The sequence below is a fragment of the Macaca thibetana genome, chromosome 7 (assembly GCF_024542745.1).
Source record: "Macaca thibetana thibetana isolate TM-01 chromosome 7, ASM2454274v1, whole genome shotgun sequence".
NCBI lineage: Eukaryota > Metazoa > Chordata > Mammalia > Primates > Cercopithecidae > Macaca > Macaca thibetana.
In genome coordinates, this window is record NC_065584.1 from 456,277 (window position 1) to 482,707 (window position 26,431).

The 26,431-nt window shown below is 39.3% G+C and overlaps 1 long non-coding RNA gene and 1 gene segment (V, D, J or C); one reads left to right on the top strand and one right to left on the bottom strand.

Annotated features, from left to right (window-relative positions):
• The first annotated feature begins 1,210 nt into the window (after positions 1-1,210).
• Positions 1,211-26,156, top strand: LOC126958398 (immunoglobulin heavy variable 3-11-like). The segment is given in 3 exon segments: positions 1,211-1,329; positions 25,553-25,873; positions 26,119-26,156. Coding segments are annotated over 3 exon segments (405 nt in total).
• Positions 10,259-13,989, bottom strand: LOC126958622 (uncharacterized). Its single transcript, XR_007727244.1, has 3 exons — positions 13,791-13,989; positions 13,381-13,521; positions 10,259-10,424 (listed from the first exon to the last, which is right to left on the bottom strand). It is a non-coding gene; the product is annotated as an uncharacterized LOC126958622 (long non-coding RNA).
• Positions 26,157-26,431: the final 275 nt, after the last annotated feature.

The following is a 26,431-nucleotide window of genomic DNA, read 5'->3' on the forward strand; positions in this document are numbered from 1 at the left end:
ATATTCTTCATACACAACCAAATTACTGACTCGCAAGTAATTATGCTGAACAAGAAGCCACACAAATGAAATAGAAACTGTAAGATTTCTCTTTAACCAAATCTTGAAGAATAGATCTGAAGTAACAAACATGAGAGACTGACTCAGTACGGTGAGAGAAAAATGACTGGGAGGCAGGAATTGGAGGAACCCAGGGAAACTTTTAAGTGTGATGCATTGTTATCTTGATTGTTATTTGGGATGCACAGGTGAGCACATGTGAAATTACGTTTTTTCCTTTGGAGACATGGTGTTGCTTTGTCATCCAGGCTGGAGCTCAGTGGTGAGATCATAGCTCTCTGCAGCCTCAGACCCTGTGTCTCCACCAACCCTCCTCCCGCTGCCGTATGTAGCTGGAACTACTGGTATGTAAGACCATGCTCAACTTCAGTGCTTATTAAAATGTACACTTTAATTAAGCAATATTTATTGCATAGCAAAAATGCCTCAATAAGAATATTGCAAATAAGTGGATAGATAATTTGTTCAATAAAGATTGATGGAAAGATGCTAACATGAGAAAATGCGTGACACCCAAGAAAATGAAACTGTAGGAAATGTGCTTTTCTTTACAATTGTTAGGTAATCACAACAGTGCATACACATCACACCGTGTTCTCATTACAGAGAAGAGGTTCTGAAAACCTCACTAGCTGCGACCCCTGTGTGCTGGGCTTGGTTCAGGGAGCAGTCAGGTCCAGTGGTGAGAAGCACAGGTCCAGATACCCAGGCTCACTCTGACCAAATGTGAGCTCCAGGGACATTGTACAACCCATCTGTGCTTTTGCTAGTAATTTCTCATCTGTAACATGGATATGGCATTGATACCACATACCATGTTTCCTCTACATATGTAAAAATAAAAGATGATTGGCACTAACTTTAAATATACAGTTTATGTAGATCGATTATATCTCAATACCACTGTTTTAAAATAGAAATTACAAAATTATAAGTTTTAGTATTTTATCACAGAACAAACTTTCAATAAGAAACCACAATTTCCAAATGCTATCAATATCACAAATCTCCCCCAGGACACTCTCACATTCTCTGAGCCCCACTCTCTCCTCAGGCCTCTCACCCTAGAGCTTGCTAAATAGTAGGAGACATGCAAATAGAGCCCTCCCTCTGCTTATGAAAACCAGCCCAGCCCTGACCCTGCAGCTCTGGGAGAGGAGCCCAGACCTGGCATTTTCAGGTGTTTTCATTTGGTGATCAGGACGGAACACAGAGGACGCACCATGGAGTTTGGGCTGAGCTGGGTTTTTCTTGTTGCTATTTTAAAAGGTAATTCATTGAGAACTATTGAAATTGAGTGTGAGTGGATAAGAGTGAGATAAACAGTGGATACATGTGGAAGTTTCTGACTGGGGTTTCTTCCTGTTTGCAGGTGTCCAGTGTGAGGTGCAGTTGGTGGAGTCTGGGGGAGGCTTGGTCCAGCCTGGAGGGTCCCTGAGACTCTCCTGTGTAGCCTCTGGATTCACCTTCAGTGACCACTACATGGACTGGGTCCGCCAGGCTCCAGGGAAGGGGCTGGAGTGGGTCTCAAGTATTAGTGGTAGCAGTAGTAGCACATACTACCCAGACTCTGTCAAGGGCCGATTCACCATCTCCAGAGACAACGCCAAGAACACGCTGTATCTGCAAATGAACAGCCTGAGAGCCGAGGACACGGCTGTGTATTACTGTGCGAGAGACACAGTGAGGGGAAGTCAGTGTGAGCCCAGACACAAACCTCCCTGCAGAAACGCTCAGGGGAAATCAGCTGCAGGGGGCGCTCAGGACCCACTGATCAGAGTCAACCCAGAGGCAGGTGCAATGGAGGCTGATTTCCTGTCAGGATGTGGGACCTCGTCTTCTCCTCACGGTTTCTCTAGTGAACCTCTTTAAGTTTGGAATTCTGTGCTTCCTAATGTCATCTCTACATATTTTAAAAAATATTTTAATATGAGGACTTATTCTCACATGTACCAAATGCAGATTGATGTTTACGGAGATGAAACGGCCTCAATTATGGCCACCAGGATCAGAGTCCTGAGGAAACGCAGCAGTGCCTGGTGAGTCTTCTCCAATCAGACCCAGGACAGAAACCTCAGGGAGATTCCCTGACTAGAAGAGTCTTAATGGATGGTCTTCCATTTGTTTGTGTCCTCTTTTATTTCATTGAGCCGTGGTTTGTAGTTCTCCTTGAAGTGGTCCTTCACATTCCTTATAAGTTGGATTCCGAGGTATTTTTTTCTCTTTGAAGCAATTGTGAATGGGAGTTCATTCATGATTTGGTTCTCTGTTTGTCTGTTACTAGTGTATATAAGAATGTGTGTGATTTTTGCACATTGATTTTGTATCCTGAGACTTTGCTGAAGTTGCTTATCAGCGTAAGGAGATTTTGGGCTGAGACGATGGGGCTTTCTAAATATACAATCATGTCATCTGCAAACAGGGACAATTTGACTTCCTCTTTTCCTAATTGAATATCCTTTATTTATTTCTCCTGCCTGATTCACCTAGCCAGAACTTCCAACACTATGTTGAATAGGAGTGGTGAGAGAGGGCATCCCTGTCTTGTGCCAATTTTCAAAGGGAATGCTTCCAGTTTTTGCCCATTCAGTATGATATTGACTGTGGGTTTGTCACAAATAGCTCTTATTATTTTGAGATACGTTCCATCAATACCGAATTTAATGAGAGTTTTTAGCATGAAGGGCTGTTGAATTTTGTCAAAGGCCTTTTCTGCATCTATTGAAATAATCACGTGGTTTTTGTCTTTGGTTCTGTTTATATGCTGGATTACGTTTATTGATTTGCATATGTTGAACCGGCCTTGAAGACACAGCGAGGGGACGTCATTGTGAGCCCAGACACAAACCTCCCTGCAGGGGAGCTCAGGAAGAGCAGGGGACTCTCGAGACACCAGGGGGCCCTCAGGACACACATCAAGGCAGGTGCAATTGCGTGAAAAGGTGCTGCAGATGGGGTTTGGCATCACCATCATATTTCACCACTGGTCACCCGCCACTGTGTCTATTCTCATGTATGTGATTCTTTGTAGCATTAGAAAATGGCATTTATAGAAATATATAACCATATGTAGGTGCATCGAGTCGTCCTCTCCACCTTATGTGGACATTTTCCATTAAGACCCTGAATCCCTGTATTTATTTGAGCACCTCACAAATTACGGTCAGTTATGTAGGATCTCTAGCTCTTCCTTCTCCCTTCTCCTCTCCTTCTCTCTCACTCACAAACACACACACACAGAATTCTACAACTTCAGTGACCTGATGTGTTGAAATCAATTGATTAAAGTGCCGTTTTTCCAGCTTACCTGCTATTCATATTGTTGTAAGAATAAGAACCTTATGTTTCTCAACTGTGTACTTTCCTGAGATAATAACACTTTTTAAAATAATAACCACATACTGAAAGCAATCCAAATATCAATAAGCAGCTTAATTAGTAAACACATTGTAGTAAATTCATTCTCTGGAAAAACAGTCACTGTTACAATCAGGTACTGCTGACTACACTCAACAGCAAGGGTAAATTCACAAGTATGTATGGTGAATAAAATAAGACAAACAAATACAAGTACATACACACTATTACACTTTTATAAATTCTATGAAATTAAAAGTAGTCTAATCTTACATAAAGAAAACCAGTAGTTGACTCTGGACGTGGTGTGAGAAGTGGAGGTTGGGAAGCAGGAATTATAGGAAAACAAAAGGAAACATTGAACATAGTTGAGTTTTTTCTATGTTGAGAAATGTAATGGTTATGTCACTATTTGTCAAATTGTGCACATCATGGGAGGGCTACTATTTGCTAATTTCACCTCATTAAACTATTACAAATTTAAACACATAGAATATGTAGAAAATCAGTTAGACAGAGATGAATAAAATACAGGAGAAATGAAAAAAGAAAATCACAGAACAGTGGCATAAGAACCTCACTCATCAGACCGGGCGCGGTGGTTCACGCCTGGTAATCCCAGCACTTTGGGAGGCTGAAATGGGCGGATTATGAGGTGAGGAGATCTAGACCATCCTGGGTAATGTGGTGAAACCCTGTCTCTACTAAAAAAAATAAAAAAGAGCCCGGCCTGATGGCTGGCACCTGTAGTCCCAGCTACTCAGGAAGGTGAGGCAGGAGAATGGCGTGAACCTGGGAGGCAGAGCTTGCAATGAGCCGAGATCGTGCAACTGCACTCCACCCTGGGTGACAGAGCGAGACTCTGCCCAAAAAAATCAAACAAAACAAAACAAAACAAAAAAACTTCGTCTTCAAATTTAAGAAATTTTAAATTTATCAACACAGAATTAAATATTTCATTAAATACATATGAGAAATCAAATATAGGTATGAATAAACCCTAAGTCTACCTATATTCTGAGGGAAACACTAGAATACAATAAAATAATGTCATGATTTCATTACACAATGGGAATTAATCAAACCACACCAGGCATGTCCAGCTGTGTCCTGGAGTTGGTTCAGGGAGCAGGTGTATCCTGTGGTTAAGAGCCGTGACACCAAGCTCACGTTTGTTCCAGTTGACACCATACAAACGCCAAGAGATCACAACTAAAATGTAATGTGGATATCACATCTGTGGGTGTAGCACAGTCCCCAATATGAATATGGAAAGGTTAATTAACAATTGGGGTGTCTGCTGAGAGTAGAGCTGGTGTCTCAGCAATGTCCAAAATGGCTTGATCGAGCAAGAAAGGAGACTGGCTCGGGGTTGCTCTAGTGGTTTGGTGGTGGAGGCAGAGTGAGGGTTCTCTCTCACAGAAAGGAGTGTGTGGGGTTTGAATCTCCAAATGGCATCAAATGAGGGAGTTCCTGTGATTCATAGCTAGATTCACCTTGTGTGGGAAAGAAAAGAGATGATGGATCAATGAGCATTACATTATCAGCAGGTAGATATCAGAACAATAGTCTGATAACTTGTTCTATGTAGCACCTATAAAAATCATGATTAATAAAAAAGATCAGGGTCCAATATGGGTGGACAACAACCAGGTCTGCAAAAAAATGAGAAGACTGGTTATAAGAATAAGCAAAACATAATAAAAAAGGAGGAGGAAAATGAGGAGAATGAGGTGAAAGGCACGGGGCAGTGGATTATGCAAGAGTCCTGTTCCAATGTCTTTTGTGGAGACTTTTCACTACCTAAAATCATCCACCTACTCTGAATGTCTTAGATGAACTCTTTGCTCCAAAACATCACAAGGGTCAGAGGATTCCTGAGAATATTCAGTTTAATATCTACTATTTGAGTAGCCTTACAATTGTGTAAAATTCTTAGTTATTATCATTATTATTAGAGATAGGCTCTCACTCTGTCACACAGGTTGGAGTTCAGTGGCACAATCACAGCTCACTGTAACCTTGAACTTCTGGCTCACACAATCCTTTTGTCTCAGCCTTCTGAGTATCTAGGACTAGAGGGGTGCACCACCAAACCCAGCTGATTTTTTCTAAAAAGTTCTTTCATAGAAATGGGGTCTCTCTATGTTGCCCAGGATGGTCTCGAACTCTTAGTCTCATATGATTCCCCTGGTTTTACGTTTCAAAGCCGTGGAATTATAGGCATCAGCCACCACATCTGGTCTGAACTGATTCTTTAGTTGCAAATTATCAACCTAAAATTGACTCCCTGAATGTTTTCTGCAGTATTTCGGTTAACCGTGCCTGACAAGATTTATTCCAATATGTTTCAACAGCAGAAATTGTTCCTGATGTTTCTTCCAGTAGATGTAATTTAATGGTTGAAAATCACAAAATACAGTTAAAAGATGACATAAAAAGGTAACCTTAAACTTTTGATGATTGGAGTCAGTATAATACAAAAATTACTTTCAATATTGTGTAACACATGCATGCAACAGGACAAAGGTGAGCAATGAGAGTAAAATTTCTAAATGTATGAACCTTCCAGCTCCCGAGTCATAGGGCAGTGACTGATGTGTCCTGAGGGAGGGACCATAATGCCATATGCTAGTGGGATAACTTTTGGCCAACAGAGTTTCCGTATTTTATTAAAGTTTTATGATCTTTTAATTTAAAGATGCCATTTTATCAACATATCCAGAATATTGTGAGTGGGATTGATTCTGTGTGATGTGAAAAACGCCAGTGCCTTCCATGTTTAGATAATGTTACACACCAGGTTAAGCCTGAGTGTTTGGTGAAATGATGCACCATAACATTGTTCCAGGTTCCATAGTATTTTTTTTTATTTCTCTTTGTTTTCATTTGGTTTCAAATTTATATGTCAGTCTCTAGCATGTAAGAATTCCTTAAAAAGTGTCTTTTCTTGTGGTCCGTTTTGATGGAGTTTCCAGAAGATTCAAAAACTTCCTCAGCCTGCAGCACATTTTAGATTCTGTGCTACTGTAGAACATCTGTATTTAATCCTGGTCTTTGGCTAATTTACAATTTCTAATAAGTGCAATAACTTCTGCCTTCTCGGCTGATTTTGCATCAGGTAGAGGAATATATCCTAAATGAACATTTGTACTAGTAATAGAAATTGTTATTTCATCACCAACACTTTTATTATTTAAGTGCTATTCATTAAGAAACAAGTACATTCAAATGTTTTATTTAACTGACAATTTCTCAATTGGTGAAGGGCATTAGACTAAAGAGTCCATATCCCTAGGTCCATATTCTTTGGTCCATATTCCTAGGAAGGCCTTGTGACCCTGAGTCTGGGCGTGACCTTGTGAGTGTTCCTGACCCTCTTCCAGATGAGATGCTGGTCTGTGTGTTCTTGCCCCTTCCCCTGGGATAGAGTCCTCCTGTTTTCCCCAGGTGCTCCCTCCCACAGCTCCAGTGTTCTCCGTCGGAGTCATCACCGTCCACATATGCCGCCCTGCCTTGCAGTTTAAGGTTCTGATTCCATAAGAATGACAGGGGAGCTGCTTCTCAATAGATCGTTGGTGGGGACCTCTGTTCCCATCTCAGTTCCTGAGGGGTTGAAACAGTGCCCCTATGATTCTGGTTTCAGTGGCTTGCTTCTGCAGAGTAAATAATTAGTTTGGTAGTGGCAATAAGGGAGTTGGGTCTGGATACATTTTAGAAGTGTGGGCTCTTGTTCTCTCCCAGACAGACACTTCAGGAAAAGAAGATTTTTGTAACTGTCCTCTTTCTTGGGGAAAGGGATTCAAGAGGATAGGATAGCTCTTCAGTATGTGGTCCCTTAACATTTCATACTACAACATGCTTACCACACTCAGTTTCAAGCAATCCAACATATATTTGTATTTTTTTTCTTGGAGTAGTCTATATTTTATATTCCAGACTCTACCTTGCTGGCTTACAAGCTCTACAAGAACTTGCTTTACCATAAACTTCAGATTTGTTTTTTCTTGTGAAATTTTAATTATCATAAGTATTAAAGACTATTTGCATAATTCCAACTTCTATGGTTATCTGTTATTGTTGATTCAATTGCAAAAAAAAAAGAAAAATATATTTCTTTTCTATTTACATTTCCAAGCAAAATAGCAGATTTTTTAGTAAGACCCAGAACAATAAAAATTAAATGTTGTTCAATAAAAACATTGTTGTTAAAAAAAAAATTTTTTTAAGTTGTTCAAAAAAACAATAAAAAAATTAAATGCTTCATAGAAAACAAATTATGGTAAATTTGTTTGCTAGAATACTACCCAGCATTTATAACAAATAAATATCTGATATACCCAAATATAAGGCAAAAGGTCTAATTATTTGTGTTATGTAAAATAAGTCAAACAAATTAGAATACATACTGTTATTTCATTTTTATAAATTCTGATAAACAAAATGAATCTGCAGCAATTTTCCAGGGAAATGGTAGAAGAAAAAAAGGGAAAAGGAGGAAGAATATAGAAGAACAAAAAGAAATGTTGAGAATTTTCTTGTCCACCTTGACAACGGTAACAGTTGCATCATGTTCATCAATTGTACACCTTAAATATGTGAAAGTTTATTATCTGTAAACTAAAACTAATAAAATTTTTACAAGCAAACAAATGGAAATTCAGACAAGGAAGGAGTGATAGAAAGACAGAAAAAAATGTATATTAAATTTCAGAAATACTTAAGAATTTATCTGCCTGAACCCTAGTTCTCACCATATTTGTGGGTGAATGCCAGAATGCAGCAAAACCACACATGCTCTCACTACAGAAAGTGGGTTCTACAAACTGCACTAGGCACCCGCAGCTCTGTCCTGGAGTTGGTTCAGGGGGTAATCGTGGCCAGTGATGAGGAGCACAGCCTCAGATACCTGGGCTTACTCATCCCAGACAGGAGCTCTTAGGCACATATTTAGCTCCTTTTCCATGTGTGGTTTACTTCCACATCTGTACATGGAGAAACCATGGACTCCGACAAAATATAATTTACACAAGTACATAAAAAGAAGTTAGGGTGATCAGTCCAAAGTGTTTATCACAGCAAAATTTTTATAATAAGACAATATCTTTTCCAAATACCATCATTGTCACTAAACTCCTGCAAGGCACAGTCATCCTATCTGGACCCGTCTTCTCCTCAGGCGTCCCACCCCAGAGCTTACTATATAGTAGGAGACATGCAAATAGGGTCCTCCCTCTCCTGATGAAAACCAGCCCAGCCCTGACTCTGCAGCTCTGGGAGAGGAGCCCCAGCCTGGGATTCGCAGCAGTTTCCACTTGGTGACCAGCACTGAACACAGACCACCAACCATGGAGTTGGGGCTGAGCTGGGTTTTCCTTGTTGCTATTTTAAAAGGTAATGCAAAGTTATCTCAATAACTAGAGATGTTGAGTGTGAGGGGACATGAGTGAGAGAAACAGTGGATACGTGTGGCTGTTTCTAATCACGATGTCTTTGTGTTTGCAGGTGTCCAGTGTGAGGTGCGGCTGGTGGAGTCTGGGGGAGGCTTGGTCCAGCCTGGCGGGTCCCTGAGACTCTCCTGTGCAGCCTCCGGATTCACCTTCAGTGACCACTACATGAGCTGGGTCCGCCAGGCTCCAGGGAAGGGGCCGGAGTGGGTAGGTTTAATTAGAAACTAAGCTAATGGTGGGACAGCAGAATACGCCGCGTCTGTGAAAGGCAGATTCACCATCTCAAGAGATGATTCAAAGAACACACTGTATCTGCAAATGAACAGCCTGAAAACCGAGGACACGGCCGTGTATTACTGTACTAGAGACACAGTGAGGGGAGGTCAGTGTGAGCCCAGACACAAACCTCCCTGCAGGGGCGCGCGGGGCCTCCAGGGGGCGCTCGGGACCCACTGAGGACGGGACAGGTCCCAGGAGCAGGTGCAGGGGGAGGTTTCCTTTCTCATTAGCTGGAAAAGTCAGATTTGTGTTTGCAAAACACCAGCATTCTTGGCTGTGATATTTTGTTACTTGTATTTATAGTGAATATATAATCGTTACTATTTAAATTTTAGCATTTATTAAAGTTATATATTTTAAATATATACTTTCAAGAAATAAACAGTTCTAATTATTTGCACCAATTCTTCCAGAGTTTTATTAACATTTGCTGGCATCAGCAACCACATAACTATAGGGATATAAATTTATACGCATAGAAAGATGTATAGGCCGGCGTGGTGGCTCATGCTTGTAGTCTCAACTACTCGGGAAACCGAGGCAGGAGAATTGCTTGAACCCGGTAGGAGGAGTTTGCAGTGAGCTGTGATTGCGCCACTGTGCTCCAGCCTGGGCGACACAGTGAGACTCCATCCCAGAAAAAGAAAACAAAACGTAGACCTATGCATGTGTGTGTAGGCATTCATATTAAATATTACAATAAAATAATTCTAAAAATATGTCCTAAAGAACCAAACTTAAGGATGAAAAAAGTGTAAATTATTAGAGTAATTCATAATTTATTTCAGTTGTTTTTAATTGTTTTCATGAATTGATTCCTGTTTGTTTATTTAAAAGTGGCAAATTTGTCATTTCAAAAGAGCTAAGAGTAAATTTCAAATATTGTTGTCACAATAAATGATAAGTATTTGAGGTGATTAATGATAACTATCTTAATTATTTCTTAATTATCTTAGTTATTCCATATTGTATTCACAAATCGTAACATTGCTTCTTACCTTGTAAATGTAAACAATCGTAATTTGTGAATTTACAATAAATTTTTTATTTTAACTTTTTAAATTTATCCCAGATCGTTATCTTTTTCTTCACTTCCAGATCTCATTGGATTTTCTCCACAGCCCACCTGCACCCTTGCCTGCTGAAAGCTTCTGGGAGTGGCTGCGGGACGGGCAGAAGCGGATGCCCCATGTGAGTCCACATGACCTGGAGCCTCCTTCTCCTTGGATTAGGCCATTTCCTTGGGATCACAGGGCTTTTCATTATCTTCACCCAGTGCTGTAAGAAAGAAGTTACATCACACTTCAATTCATCACACCTTACTTTACGTTTCTAAAACAAGATGAAGGTGATAATGTTAATAGTAAATGCATCACAACCAAATAGGATAAGTGCTATTCCATGGGACAGAGTTTCTTATCAGGACTTTAAATTAAAACTCTTTTTCTTCCCAGTTTCAGATATGTCTTTATCAGGAGTTTGAAAACAGACTAATACATGAGCAAATGATACAAACAGATATTTCTCAAAAGAATCCATACAAGTGGCCAGCAAATATAGTTTTAAAATGTTTAGTATCAGTAATCATCAGAGAAATGCAACTAGAAAAATGTTCTGATTTCTGTCACTATAGGTCCATTTTTCTTGTTTTGAACTTCATGTAAATGGAATCAAACAAATACAAAATGAATTATGTATTTTCAATTTCTTTATAGATGAGATACTAATATCTCCACATTAAAAAATTAACCCTCTAAGTCATCTCTTAAAATTATTTTTTCTAAGGACTCAAACTAATCTATGATATAATTACACATTTCAGATGTAACAACTGGGACAACATTGAGAATATATTAACACTTAAAACATGTGCTTGCCAAATACTGTTATTTTCCTGTCGGCTGTCCCCTATTATGATTTTACACTGCATATCAGCAATTTATTCTGATAAAACAGGTTGAAATATTACATCAATTTTTTATTAACTTGGTATAACTAATAATATAAAATGTTTCAAATATTTTAGGCATGTTTTAATTATCTGTGAATTTTGTCTTTATACATTTATTATTTTAATATGTCACCTTTATCTTTAATATTTCCAATAATTTTGTATAACTGAATGCATTTTAATAATTATTGTAATAATCACATTTACATTTTGTATTTGAATTTTCATATACATTTTATGGATATTTCAATTTCATTATAAAATATTTTCCTACAATTGTCTCTTTCCTATTTTTGTTAAAGTTAACTTAAAAATGCATAGATCTTCAATGTACAATTTGAGGATTTCTGATAAATGTGTGCACAAATAAAGAATTATTTGCTTACTTTTTAGTGTATACCCAGTAGTGGGATTGCTGGGTAAAACGATATCTCTGTTTTAAGTTTTTGAGAAATCTCCAGTCTGCTTTCCAAAGTGGAAAGACTAATTCACATTCCCATCAACAGTATAAGTGTTCTCTTTTCTCCACAGCCCCACCAGCATCTGTTGTTTTTGACTTTGTAGTGACAGCCATTCTGAGTGGTGTGTGGCTGCACGGCTACACTCATCTCATCTTTGATAAAGCTGATGAAAATAGGAATGAGGAAAGGACTCCCTGTTCAATAAATGGTGCTGGGACAACTGGCTAGCTATATGATGGAGATTGAAGCTGGACATCGACTTTCAACATATGTAAAATTAACTCAAAATTGATGAACGATTTAAACGTAAGACCTCAAACCATAAAAATCCTTGAAGACAACCCAAGAAATACTCTTCTCGATACCAGCTTTGACAAAGAACTTTTGGCTAAGTATCCAAAAGCAATTGCAACAAAAACAAAAATAGACAAACGGGACCTAATTAACTAAGGAGTTTCTGCTCATCAAAACAAACAAGTAATCAAACAAAATTACCAGCAGAGTAATCAGACAACCTACAGAATGTGAGAAGATATTCACAAAGGTTGCATCCAACCATGTCCTAATATCCAGACTCTATAGGAAATTAAAACAAATCAAGAAGCACAAACAAAAAACCCCATTAAAAATGGGCTGATATGGCTTGTCTGTGTCCCCGCCCAAATCTCAACTTGAATTTTATCTCCCAGAATTCCCACGTTTTAGGAGGGACCCAGGGGGTGGTAATTGAATCATGCGAGCCCGTCTTTTCCGTGCTATTCTCATGATAGTGAATAAGTCTCATGAGAGCTGATGGGTTTGTCAGTGGTTCCCGTGTCTGCTTCTTCCTCATTTTCTCTTGCCACCACTGGGCAAGGAGTGCTGTTCACCTCCCGCCATGATTCTGAGGCTGCCCCAGCCATGTGAAACTGTAAGTCAAATTAAAACTCTTTTTCTTCCCAGTTTCAGATATATTTTTATCAGGGGTTTGAAAATGGACTAATACATGGGCAAATGACACAAACAGACACTTCTCAAAAGAATTTTTTGAGAAGTGGCCAGCAAACATATTTTTAAAATGATTAGCATCACTAATCATCAGAGAAATGCAAATAGAAAAATGTTCTGATTTCTGTCACCATAGGTCCATTTTTCTTGTTTTGAACTTCATATAAATGGAATCTAATATTACAGATCATTTTTTGGAAGGGGCTACTTTTGTTATTCGTGAGGTTCATTCATGTAATTTCATCTATCAAGGTTTTTTCGTACACCTATAGGTACTCATACACATAGATATTTCATATCTGAATCTGTCCTTCACATTAATAAATGACAGTTTATTAAGTAAATAAATCAGTTCATTAAGTGAATAAGTGACAATATGTGTATCTATTTTCCTGTCGATGGAATTTAAATTTGTTTCCAATATAAATATGAACAAATGTGTTATAAATATATTTGTACAAGTTCTTCTGATTATATTCTCACATTTTTATTGACAAAATCTGTAGAAATATAAATATGCATTATAACTTCTCAGCTTTATGGACCTGTAACTGACAAAATTGTATGTATTTAAGGTACATCACTTGATGTATTGATATCCTTGGGGAAACGTACATCGTGATCAAGGTAATTGGCATGCCTATCATCTCAGACAGTTATCATTTTATGACTTTTTTACTGTGTGTGTGATAAGAACACCTAAAATCTACTCTTCTGGCGAAAGATATGTTTATAATACAATATTCGTTTTCATAGTAGCATTGCTGTATGTTTCATTTGGAGAACTCCTTCGGCCTATGTATCAGGCCGTTCTCACACTCCTGTAAAGAATTACCTGAGACTGGGAAACTTATGAAGAAAAGCAGTTTAGTTGACTCAGAGTTCCCCTGGCTTAACAGGAAGCATTACTGGGAGGCATCAGGAAACGTACAGTCATCGTGGAAACTGAAGGGGAAGCCAGGATCCTCTTCACATGCTGGAAGGGGAGAGAGAGAGAAAGAGAAAGGGATGATGTGCCACACTTTTAAACCACGAGATCTTGTGAGAACTGTATTACAAGGACAGCAAAGGGGAAGGTTGCCCTCATGATCCAGTCACTCCCCCTCAGGCCCCTCCTACAATACTTGAGGATTAAAATTTGACATGAGATCTGAGTGGAAGCACAGAGCCAAACCGTATCATTCTACCCCGGGCCCCTCAAACATCTCATGTCCTTCTCACACTGCAAAATATAATTAATTATACCTTCTCAACAGTCTCCCAGTCTTAACTCATTTCAGCATTAACACAAAAATCTACAGTCTGAAGTCTCCTCTTAGACAAGGTAAGTTTCTTCCACTCATAAACCTATAAAATCACAAACAAGTTAGTTACTTCCAAGATAAAATGGCGCACTGGACAAATGTTTCCATTCCAAATGGGAGAAATTGGCCACAATAACGGGGCTACATGTCCCCATGCAAGTCCAAACCCCAGCAAGGCAGTCATTAAATCGTAAAGCACCAACATAATTTCCTTTTAGTCCACGTCTCACTTTCACGACACACTGATGCAAGAGGTGGGCTCCCAAGGCCTGGGAAGCTCCACCCTTGTGGCCCTGAGGGTACAGTCCCCATGGCTGCTGCATTCATGGTCTGGCACTGAGTTCCTATGGCTTTTCCAGGCACACCGTGTAAGCTTTTAGTGGTCCTCTTCTCACACATCCATTAGGCAGTGCCCCAGTGGGGACTCTGTGGAGGGGATCCAATACCATATTTTCCTTCTACATTGGCTATTAGAGGGACTCCATTAAGGCTCAGCCCCTGCATAGGACTTCTGCCTAAATATCCAGACACTTTTCATACATGATCGGAAACCTAGGAGGAGGTCCCCAAACCTCAGCTATTGCCTTATGTGCACCAGTAGGCTCAACACCACATGGAAGCAACCAAAGCTTAGGGCTTGCACCCTCGGAAGCAATGGCCTGAGCTTTAACTTGGCCCCTTTTAGCTATGGGTGGCCCAGGAGAGACAGGGATGCAAGGCGCCATGTCCCGAGGCTGCGCAGAGCAGTGGGCTCCTGGGCCTGGACAACGAAACCATTTTTCTCTCCTGGGCTTCTAGACCTGTGATGGGAGGGGCTGCCACAAAGATCTCTGGAATCTCCTGGAGACATTTTTCCCACTGGTTTTGTCATTACTTTGCAAATTTCTGCATCCAGCCTGAATTTCTCCCCAGAAACTGAGTTTTTCTTGTCTACCACATGGTCAGTCTGCAATTTTTTTTCAACCTTTTATGCTCTGCTTCCATTTTAAACATAAGTTCTAATTTCAGATCATCTTTTGTGAATGCATATGACTTATGTTTTCAGAAACGGCCAAGTCAAATCTTGAATGCTTTGCTGCTTAGAAATTTCTTCTGCCATATACATTAAATCAGCTCTCCCTAGTTCAACATTTCACATATACCTAGGGTGGGGCAAAATGCCACTAGTCTTTTTGCTAACGTGTAGGAAGTGTGACTTTTACTCCAGTTCACAAGAAGTCCTTCATCTTCATCTGAGACCACCTCAGTCTGGATTTTATTGTCTATGTCACTATCAGCATTTTGGGCAAAACCATTCAACAAGCCTCTTCAAAGTTTCAAACTTTTCCACACCTTCCTGTCTTCTCGTGAGTCCTCCAAGCTTTTCCAACCTCTACCTGTTACCCAGTTACAAAGTCACTTTCACATTTTCAGGTATCTTAATAGCAGTACCCCACTCCTGGTGCAAATTTTCTGTATCAATCCACTTTCACATTGCTATAAAGAACTACCTGAGACTGGGTAATTTATGAAGAAAAGAGACTTAGTAGACTCACAGTTCCGCAAGCTAAACAGGAAGCGTTAGTGGGAGGCATCAGGAAACACAGTGATGGCAGAAGCCGAAGGGGAAGGAAGAAGCTTCTTCACATGGTGGTAGGAGAGAGAGCATGTGAGCGGGGAGGTGCCACACTTTTAAACCGTCAGATCTCTTGAAAATTTTATCACAAGAACAGCAAAGAGGAAGACCAACCCATGACCCAGTTACATTATATTAGGTCCTTCCTTCAACACGTACAGATTACAATTTGACATGAGATTTGAGTGGGAACACGGAGCCAAACCATTTCAACCTGCATAACTGAAAGCTTTTACCCGTTGACCAAAATCACCCAATTTGTTCCTCCTCCCAGCTCCTGGGAACTACTATTCTACTTTGCTTCCAAAAGCTGGAATATTTTAGATTCTACATATAAATGAGGTCATGCAACATTTGTCTCTCTGCGTCTGGCTTATTCTACCTAGCATAATGTTCTCTACGTTGTTGCTAATGTAATAAATTCCTTGTTTTTAAAAGGTGACTAATACTCAATTTTATGTACGTATAAGCCACATTTTATCTGTTCATTTATAGACGTTGACTTATTTTCCCCATCAAGACTATTATGAGTAGTCTCACAATGAACATATATTTGACACACTCACTTTATTTTCTCTAGATGTATATTCAGAAGTGGATATACTCTATGTTCAATTCATTGAGTAATCTTCATGTTGTTTTTTATAATGGCCGTACTAATTTACATTTTCTTGCAAACCATGCACAAATCACTCTGTAGCACATTTTCAGGTCTATGTTTAAGTCTTAAATCCATTTCTAGCTGATTTCTATGTGTTGTGTGAAGTGAGGTCCATTTTTTTCTTCTGCATGAGAATGCCCAGTTTTCACACCACTTGTTGAAGAGACAGTCCTTTCTCTAGTGTGTGTTCTTTGCAACACGGCAAAGACCAGATTATTGGAAAGAAATAGGTTGATTTCCAGGTTGTCTATAATGTTCCATTGGTTTATATGTCGGTTTAAATGTCAGCACTATATTTTATGATTTATATAGATTTGATTTTGAAACTATGGAATATAATATATTCAACTTTCTTATTTTTGCCCAAAATTACTTTGGCTATTTGAAGTCTTTTTATTTTCATATTAATTGGAGCATTTTTTTAAAAAAAATATGTCATGGAGATTATTTGTTTATTTTCTTAGTACATAATAGATAAACATATTTTATGGGAACATGTAATATATCGATATATTTATAAATGTGTAAGTTCAGATCAGGATTGGTATATCTATCACATTAACTTGTATCTTTTAATGTGAGGCAAGTTTGAATGACTCTTTTCTAGCTATTTTAACGTGTACATTAGATTATTGTTAACTATAGCCACCTTACTGATCTATCAAACAATTAGGTTTTATTTCTTCTATATAACTGTATATCTGTATTCAGTAATCGACCTCTCTTTATCCCCTTCTGTCTTGTATCCATTCAGGCTTCTGGTAACCAACAATCTGCTCTGTAACTTCAGGAGGTCCAGTTATCTTAGTTTTGAAGTTTTGACATCAAAGTAAGAAGATTCAATATTTATCTTTCTTTGCTTGGCTTATTTAACTTAATGTAATGACGTCCAGTTCCATTCACATTGTTGCAAATCACAGGATGTCGTGTCTTATGGCTGAATAATATTCTATTGCATACACAGATTACATTTTCTGTATCCATTTGTCCACTTGCAGACACTGAGGATGCTTTCATATCTGGGCTATTGTAAGAAGTGCTGCAAAGAACATGGAAGTGCAACTGTCAGGCCAACAAAGAGAATAAATAATTTTCACAAGAGGAGAAACTGCTGGATATCAGTGTTGGGTTTTGTTCGTAGACACATCTGTACTGAGTGAGAAACCATGAAGTCAAGGGAGGAGTCTAGAACTTGTTCAAGTGAAACATCAGCATATTTCTCCAAGGCACCCATTGTCACCACATCACAAGGGTGATGAATTTTTGAATGTCATTAAATACGATTTCCCAGTAAGTAATCATGTTTCTGTGAAATTCAGTTAAAATGCCACAGGTGTGTCCAGATCACTCATGCACAAATACAGAAAATTTGCTTTTGCATTTGTGGCTATCTAGAGACAACGTGCATTGAGGCTTCAGCAAGTTACAGCGATCTGTTGAAGTTTGGGATCCCAAAGGAGAGTGGCTCTTAGTGAAGCTTGTATATAAACTAAGTAGGTCAAAATTCCCTCTGTGGGAGTAGATTCCAGTTGTGTGGAATTTTTAATTCCTTATTTAGTTGTAAAACATAATCCCAAGAACTGCCTCCACAGAGTTTTACTGCTGTGTTGATAAAAATATTCAATAAGCTTCCTTCCACTGTTTCAAGGGAAGTTATTTTCTATTTTTTCCAATATATACATTTTTTTTTCTGGCTAACGATAGTAAAAAGGCTGTTAAAAAGACACACTGGAATGGCAGCTTTAATCTGTTGGTGACAGGAGTGAGCATAATACATGAATCTCTTTGAGTGTTCTGCCTCATCCAAATACAATATGGCAAAAGCTAGTATTGGAGGTGAAATCTCTAAATGCGTTTTTTTCCACCTACCAAGTCTTTGGGCAATAACAGGTACGTCCTTGAGGCAGAGGACGACCGTAATGCCACAGTCCTAGTAGGATTACACGCCTCCAAGGGAGTTCAAGGGTTTCTTAAAATTGTGATAATTTTAATGTAAGAATGCCATTATTTTAAACTTATGTGGAAGATTGTGGGAGGTTATTACCATGTTGAACTTTAGTATCAGCCATGCCTCACAGAATCATTTTATAATAGTCCCTTTCATGGGTGTGCTTCACTCAGTTCATGCAAAGCCTGGAAGGTCACAGGCTAAAATCACACGATATAGAAGTTTTTAATCAACGGAAAGGGCCGTAGGCTTTTACCAAGGAATTATTGGAAGACACGGAGAACACAGATAGATGACAAATGAAATACATTTACACCCCCTCAGGGGCGGAAACTGAGGAAAGCCGACCTAAGTCTGTTCACAGGGCCCTGCGGCTTGGTTTCTGTTTAGGTCCCAATGTTAGAGTTCTCCCAGGATTTTCTGGCTAGCTGGTCACACCTCATCAAGAATTAACCTTTGCTGTCTTTTCTAAGTTTCCCCAAAGTTTGTGTTTAATCTGATAACCAATTTGTCTATAAAATGTAGGTCAAAATACCACAAACATTCATTCATAATAATCTGGCACAAATTAAGCAAAGTCAATAACTAGATGTTTTCATTCATTTTTGTTTAAAATCAGGGGCTAAGCATTGATATTTTTGATAACATCTGTGACTCTCTTAGCAGTTTTCTCTTCTGAGGATATGACCTGGTGTGGCAGTTTTCTTAGCTTCAGTGTCACCTCTTTTTGCATTGACTTCCACCTTTACATTTGCCAGGAATCTGGCATATAAGAGTGCTTCTAAGGGTTCCCTAACTTGCCCATTTTGGTGAGTGTTCCAGAATATGTGAGATGCTCTTTTGTTTACAAAGCATCCCGAAGTTATGCACTGCCCTGAAACCTGTGTAGTTCCTACGCTGACAAATTGGAAATTCTAATAAATACAATCACTTCTGCCACCTGGGCTGATTTTACATCATATAGAGGACTATATTCTAAATGAAAGCTTACAGCAATTTTACAGTCATTAACCTAGAGTTTTACTTTTGAGGCACAACTCATAACAAATAATATTAGCTCCAGGTTCTCAGTGGAAGTGTCTAAATGTCTTGAGTGTACAGGGTCTTCCCTATTAACATGAAGCATTTATGAGCACAGTCATAGTTTCCAGCCAGGATTCTCCCTGTCTCCCTATCACCACAAACTAACTATGACCTCACCTGGAACTAGGGTTAATTTCCAAATAATTTATTTTTTAATCTTTATGCCTCTGGATTATTATGTGAGGCTATTTCAGTAGAAAAATAAAAAGAGCATTTGAACTGACTAAACAACACAGAAAATTCCTAATAAAATGCAAATCCTAGACGTGAGAGGCTCCAGGCCTGGAAAATGCAGCAGTTCATGTATGCAGGTAGTTCCTTTGCCCTACTTTACACCGATACACCCAGCACGTGTCACACACAGATCACACAGATGTGAGGGTAACACACAGATGTGAATATTGGTGGGAATAGGGGAGGAGATGATTCTGCAATTCTCCTCTGAAGGACCATGAAACCCTGGACAGACCGTCTCCCGGTCTCCATGACTGCACCACGTGCTCACATAGACACTCATCCCTGATAGGATAAGATGACTCCATTGATGAGGCTGAGCTTTTTAAGATATAAGTTACTAGAGACTGACATTGAGGTTTCAATAACTAATTTTTATAACCTAAATTTAATTATGCCCACACTGTTGCCTCTTTCTTCCTTGAAAAATTGCTTGCTGTGATTGAGTTTTAGGAAGATTCCCAATGTTCACAACCGAGCTTCCAAGAGCATATTGAGAGCAGAAACTGAATGAGGGCAGAGAAACCCGTCTTTACTGTATTCACCACTAAATTCAAGTGAACTCAGCACTGCCTTTGATGACTGCTGCTTCTCTGCCGAGTTCAGGTTTCTACTTCTCACAATTCCAACACAGACGCTCCCTCTTCTCAAATGTTGGCCTCCACTGGCTCTAAGGTTACACTCTGTTCTTAGCTTGTTCTCTGAACCATTATATGAGGGTGGTGATGAGCCATTAAGTGGACATTTTATATATTCTCAACATGAATCCCATAAGCTGTCATGAATTATTCTTCTGGTCATGGTAACTGCATTTTCTTGGCCTGTTCATTACTAGTAATATTCAAAGCCATTTCATTTAAATCTTTGATGTTTCATTTTTTTGTTGCGTTGACACTTTCTCTTCTACCGAGTCTTCCCACTAGCATTATGACATGACCTAGTACCCAGGCTCAATTGTCATTAGTAATAACCATATATATCAAAATCTATACATTCTTTTCACAGCAGACATAATTTTCTCTTTTCTGGGGATGAACACACACTGCTGAACTACTCCACTTTAAGAACATATGGACAATTATGACATTTTCATTTACTTGAGTAATAAGTTATATCATCCTCCCTTCAAATTCTTTACCCCCCAGAAGACCTGGACAAACTATTTTGCATCTGTTCAAACCATAAACTCAGAACCACATGGTGAGTAAAGCTCACCTGGTTCTGGACATTGGGTACATCTGTTCCCCTCCAGTGTCCCACAGCACCTCAGCCACCTGTCCAGGTTCTATCAAGAAAGTTTTACCTGAACAGTAAAGGAAACAATTGAGTGTAGAGAGAGCCTACAGATGATAGACAATATTTGAAAACTATTCATATGACAAGGGATTACTATCAAGCATATAAAATAAACTCAACTCAACTGCAAATAATAATGTGATTAGTAATGGGTGAATAACATGAATAAACATCTCTCAAAAGAAGACATGCAAAGGGTAGATAGATATGTTAGTATATATACATATATCTGTTGCTAGAAATCACTAATATTCAGGAAAATGCAAATTCACAATGAGGTGTCTTTTCATCCTCATCTTTGCTAGAAAGTTAGAAATGCAAAACTAACTAACTAAATAAATAAGTAAGCAAGTAAGTAAGTAACAGAAGCTGACCAGGATACATAGAAAGGGAAACTGTTATAGGCCACTGGTGGAAATATAAATTAGTACAGCCATCATGGGAAAAAATAGAACCACCATATAAGTCAGTATTCCAACTGCTGAGTATATATCTATTTAAATAATTAAAAGAAAAAACTAATATTGAAGAGACACATGTACACCCATGTTTATTGCAGCACTAATCAAAATAGCTTAGATATGAAATCAACATATGCACCCATCAACAATGAACAGATAAATAAAATGTGATACATTTACACAATGGAATATTATTCAGTCTTAAAAATGAAATTCTGCCACTTTAAGAAACATGGATGGAACTGGACACCATTACGTTGAGTGAAACAAGACAGACACAGAAAAATAAATACTGCCCTTCTCAGTGTTATGTAGAAATTTTAAAAAGTTGATATTCTAGAAGTAAATAGGAGAGTAGTAGTTATGAGATGCCTGGAATGGGAGGAGACTGAGAGATAAGAAGTGGTTTGTTAACAAATGCACAATTACAGGTAGACAGGAGGGGTACACTCTAGTGTCCTACAGCACAGTAGGGTGACTACAGTTAACAATATATCGTACATTTTATGTTTACAAGCAGTCAGAAGAGAGGATTTTGTATGCTACCAACACAAAGAAATGTTAGTGTCTGAATTCATGAATTTGCTCATTGTTCTTTCTTGTTCATACCACATGGCACACATGTATTGAAATATCACACTGTACCCCATAAATATAAACAGCTATTATGTGCCAACTTAAAAAAATCCCTTTAATTAAAAAGGATTTTATTGGCATGCATTACAAATGCTTCAACACAGAGCCAGGAAAAAATACCATTTTTATTTGAAATAGTGAATTTCCTAACAGCGTAGTTACATTCATTTGCACCAAAATGTTTATTTGATCATGGTAAGCGTAGGCAGACTTACCATTAGACTAAAATATTTTAATTTCAGACTTCTACTTAATACTGTAAATGCAAATAATTTTAAAACAACTAAGTAAAAAAAATAATGAAGTTGACAAACGTGAGCGTGGTGTGTGATGTGTGAGCTTTTTCTTGTGCACCACTGTGTCCACGGTGGGTGTGTGGCCTGTGTGTCTGTGTCTGTTTCTGTTTACTCTGCTTCGGGTTCTCCGTGATTCTCAGATCTGTAGTTCAGTGTCTTTCACAAAATTTGGACGATTCTTAGCCATCATTTTTTCAAATACTTTCTCTGTATTTATAATTTCTCCTTTTCAGATTTAAAGTGTACATAAAGTATACTTTTTGATATTAATGTTTAGCTTCTTTCCTCACTCTGTTTTCCTCTGAAATTTACTTTGTGAAATATCTAGTGACATTTTAAGTGCATGGTTTCATTTAAAAGCTGAGCCAGCTCTGCTGAGGAGGGTGCCCAAAGCTTGCTGAATGTTTATACTGCATTGCTTCTGATTTCGTTTGCATTCCCATTTGATTCCTTCTTAGCGTTTTCATCTCTCAGTTCCCTGCCTAGTCCTACATTATGTCCACAGTTTCTTTAAGAGATTCTTACATATTAATTATAGTTCCTTTACATATCTTATTTAATTAAATAGTTATAATATCTGTATCATTTACAAATCTCATGCTGATCATTCGTTTATTACAACGTTGGTATTTCTCATTAATATATGAAATAATTGTTGACAGCCACACATGTTGGGTTGGACAGTTGATATTGGCTTACTATTTGATTTTATGCATTTTCTACCTGTATTTGATCACACTTTATCTTTCCCGGGCCTTTATTGTGGAAGAGTCTGTGAAACTTATCAGAGTTACATTTGAAATTTTGCAGTGGACATCAGAGTTAAAGTATTTTCTTCTGTGTCCACCAGAGACTTCAGATCCTCCAGTGATAATGTTGTTTTTCTTTCCTGCTTGGCTTTGCCTCTTCACCTTGTTACTTCCTCCAGAGAATCATGTTCAGCTCCCTAGGGTGGATTAACATGTTATTTAACTGACAATTGTGAAATTGGTGGAAAGCAATAGAATAAAGGGAGATTTTCTGACATTTCATGGGTTCCTATTGTGATCCTGAGTCTGGGTTTGAGCTTTCCAGTGTTTCTGAACTTCCTCCAGATGAGATGTTGGTCTGTGTGTTCTCGCTCTTTTTCCTCAGGCAGAGGCCTCTTGTTTTCCCCAGTTGTTGCCTCCCACAGCTCCACCGTTCTCCTTTGGTGTTATCACATTCGAGATTTGCTGATCTGACCTGCAGATTAAGGCTCCGATAAATAAGAAAGAGAGGGGAGGTAGTTCTCAGTAGAATTTAGGTGAAGAACTCATTTCCCATCTCAGTTCCTAAGGGGTTGCAACAGTGCCCTTAAGATACTGGTTTTGGTGGCTTGCCCTGCAGAGTGATTTCTCAGTTCTGCCATGGGGATACTGGAGGTGGGTCTGAATGCTTTTCAGAAGTGTGGGCTCTTTTTCTCTCCCAGACACACATGTTGGGACAGAAAGATTTTGTGACTGTCTGCAAAAAGGAAGTCAAGAGGATAGGAAAACTCTTCAGTCTGTGGTCCCTTAGAAATTCACACTACAACACATTTTCCACCCTTGACTTCAAGCAATCCATTATACATGTGTGTTTATATCTTGTAATAGACGACATTTTGAATGCCATACTCTGCTTCATTTCAGCTCATACCCTACCTTTCTTACCCTCTACAAAAACTTTCCTCCCTCTCGATTCCACATTTGATGTTTACCTTAAAACTTCAAGTATCTAAAGTTTTTTTTTTTTTTTTTTTTTTAATTGGCCTCTTGCGGTGGCTTATGCCTGTAATCCCAGTACTTTGGGAGGTTGAGGCAGGTAGATCACCTGAGGTCAGGAGTTCGAGACCAGCCTGGCCAACACGGTGGAACCCTCTAGTAAAAATATATTTAAAAAATTAGCCTGACGTGGTGGCAGGCACCTGTAATCCCAGATACTCAGGAGGCTGAATCAGGAGAATCGCTTGAACCCAGCAGGCAGAGTTTGCAGTTCGTGCCATTGCACTCCAGCCTGGGCGACAGACTGAGACTCCATCTCAAAGAAAAAAAGAAAAAAAAATTGCAAAATTCCAGCTTCTCTGTTTATCTGTTATTGTTGATGTCATTGTTGTAAAAAAATAAGTAACTATATTAGTCATCTATGTCCATTTCCAGGTTGTGTAGAAGATTTTTTAGTAAGACCCGGAGTAATAAAAGAACGCAAATATTGTTACGCTGCTTACTAGAGAAACAAAGTATGATAAATGTGTTCACTGGAATACTACCTATCATTTATAATAAGTTAATGCCTGAGGCACAGAACAACCACGTAAAACATCTAAGTATTTATGTTGAGTAAAATAAGCCAAACAAATAAGAAAATATACTATGTTACTCCCTTTTTATAAATTTTGATAAATAAAAATTTATCTAAAGTAGTATAATGAAGATCAGCAGTTGCCAGGGAAAATGCTAGAAGAAGGGAAGGGGAGAGGAGGAGGAATATAACAGAACAAGAGGAAATGTAGAGAAGAATTCATTCGTCAAGTTTCTTGATAATGATTACTTATATCATGTTTATTAATTGGACATTTTAAATATGTGAAGTTTATTATCTTTAGATTAAGGCTCATAAAATATATTACAAGCCAACACATTGAAACTTAAGGAAGGAGTAATAGAAAGACAGAAAAATATGTTAAATATCAGAAGTACCTGAAAATTAATGTGCCTGGATCCTAATTCTCCCCATATTTTCAGGTGAGAGCTGGAGTGCAGCAACATCGCACATGCTCTTATTACAGAAAGTGGGTTCTCAAACCACACCGGGCACATCCAGCTTTGTACTGAAGTTGGTTTAGGCAGCAGTCAGAGCCAGTGATGAGGAGCACAGGGTCAGATACTGGGGTTCACTCATCCCAGACACGAGCTCCTAGATGCATACAGAGCCCCCTCCAAGTGTGGGTTCACTTCCACATTTGTAAATGGAGAAAATATTGACTCCTACAGAACATAATTTACACGAATATTTAAACATGAAATAGGGTGATCAAGGCAAAGTGTTTATCACAGCACAATTTCATAACAAGGCAGCATATTTTCCAAATACCATCATTGTCCGCAAACTTCTCAGGGCACCGTCTTCTGATCTGGGTACAGCCTACTCCTCAAGAGTCCCACCCGAGGGCTTGTTATATAGTAGGAGACATGCAAATAGGGCCCTCCTTCTACTGATGAAAACCAACCCAACCCTGGTCCTGTAGCTCTGAGAGAGGAGCCTTAGCCCTGGATTTCAAGGCATTTCCACGGGGTGATCAGCCCGGAACACAGAGGACTCACCATGGAGTTGGGGCTGAGCTGGGTTTTCCTTGTTGCTATTTTAGAAGGTGATTCATGGAAAACTAGAGAGATTAAGTGAATGTGCATATGAGTGTGAGAAACAGTGGATTTGTGTGGCAGTTTCTGACCAGGGTGTCTCTGTGTTTGCAGGTGTCCAGTGTGAGGTGCAGCTGCCGGAGTCTGGGGGAGGCCTGGTACAGCCTGGGGGGTCCCTGAGACTCTCCTGTGCAGCCTCCGGATTCACCTTCAGTAGCTACGAAATGCACTGGGTCCGCCAGGCTCCAGGGAAGGGGCTGGAGTCCGTCTCAGTTATCGGTGGTGATAGTAGTTACACACACTACGCAGACTCTGTGAAGGGCCGATTCACCATCTCCAGAGACAACGCCAAGAACTCGCTGTCTCTGCAAATGAACAGCCTGAGAGCCGCGGACACGGCCGTGTATTACTGTGCGAGACACACAGTGAGGGGAGGTGAGTGTGAGCCCAGACACAAACCTCCCTGCAGGGAGGCGGAGGGGGCGGGCGCAGGTGCCGCTCAGGACCAGCAGGGGGCGCGCGGGGCCCACAGAGCAGGAGGCCGGGTCAGGAGCAGGTGCAGGGAGGGCGGGGCTTCCTCATCTGCTCAGTGCTCTCCCTCCTCACCAGCACCTCAGCTGTCCCCAGGGCTCCTCTTTCCTTATTATCTGTGGTTTTTCTTCCTCACATCCTCACTGCAGGCAAGAAAGGAGGGAGAAATTTCTCTGTTTACCACTGAGGTTTTTAACAGTCACTGGCACCTTTTTTTTCAACAAATTCCCACAAGACCTATTTTACCTTCTTGACAAGCAAAATATTCCAAGACTTCTCACTATCCCTTGACTGGCGTCTTCGACTGCATCGTGTCCTGCTCTTCAGTTCATATGCTGAAACCCCAATCCCAGTGGCTCTGTATTTGGAGAGAGGGATTTTAAGAAGGCAAGTAAGTTAACTGAGGTCATAAATGTGGGACCCTAATCCAGTAGGACTCTTGTTCTTATGAGAAGTGGAAGA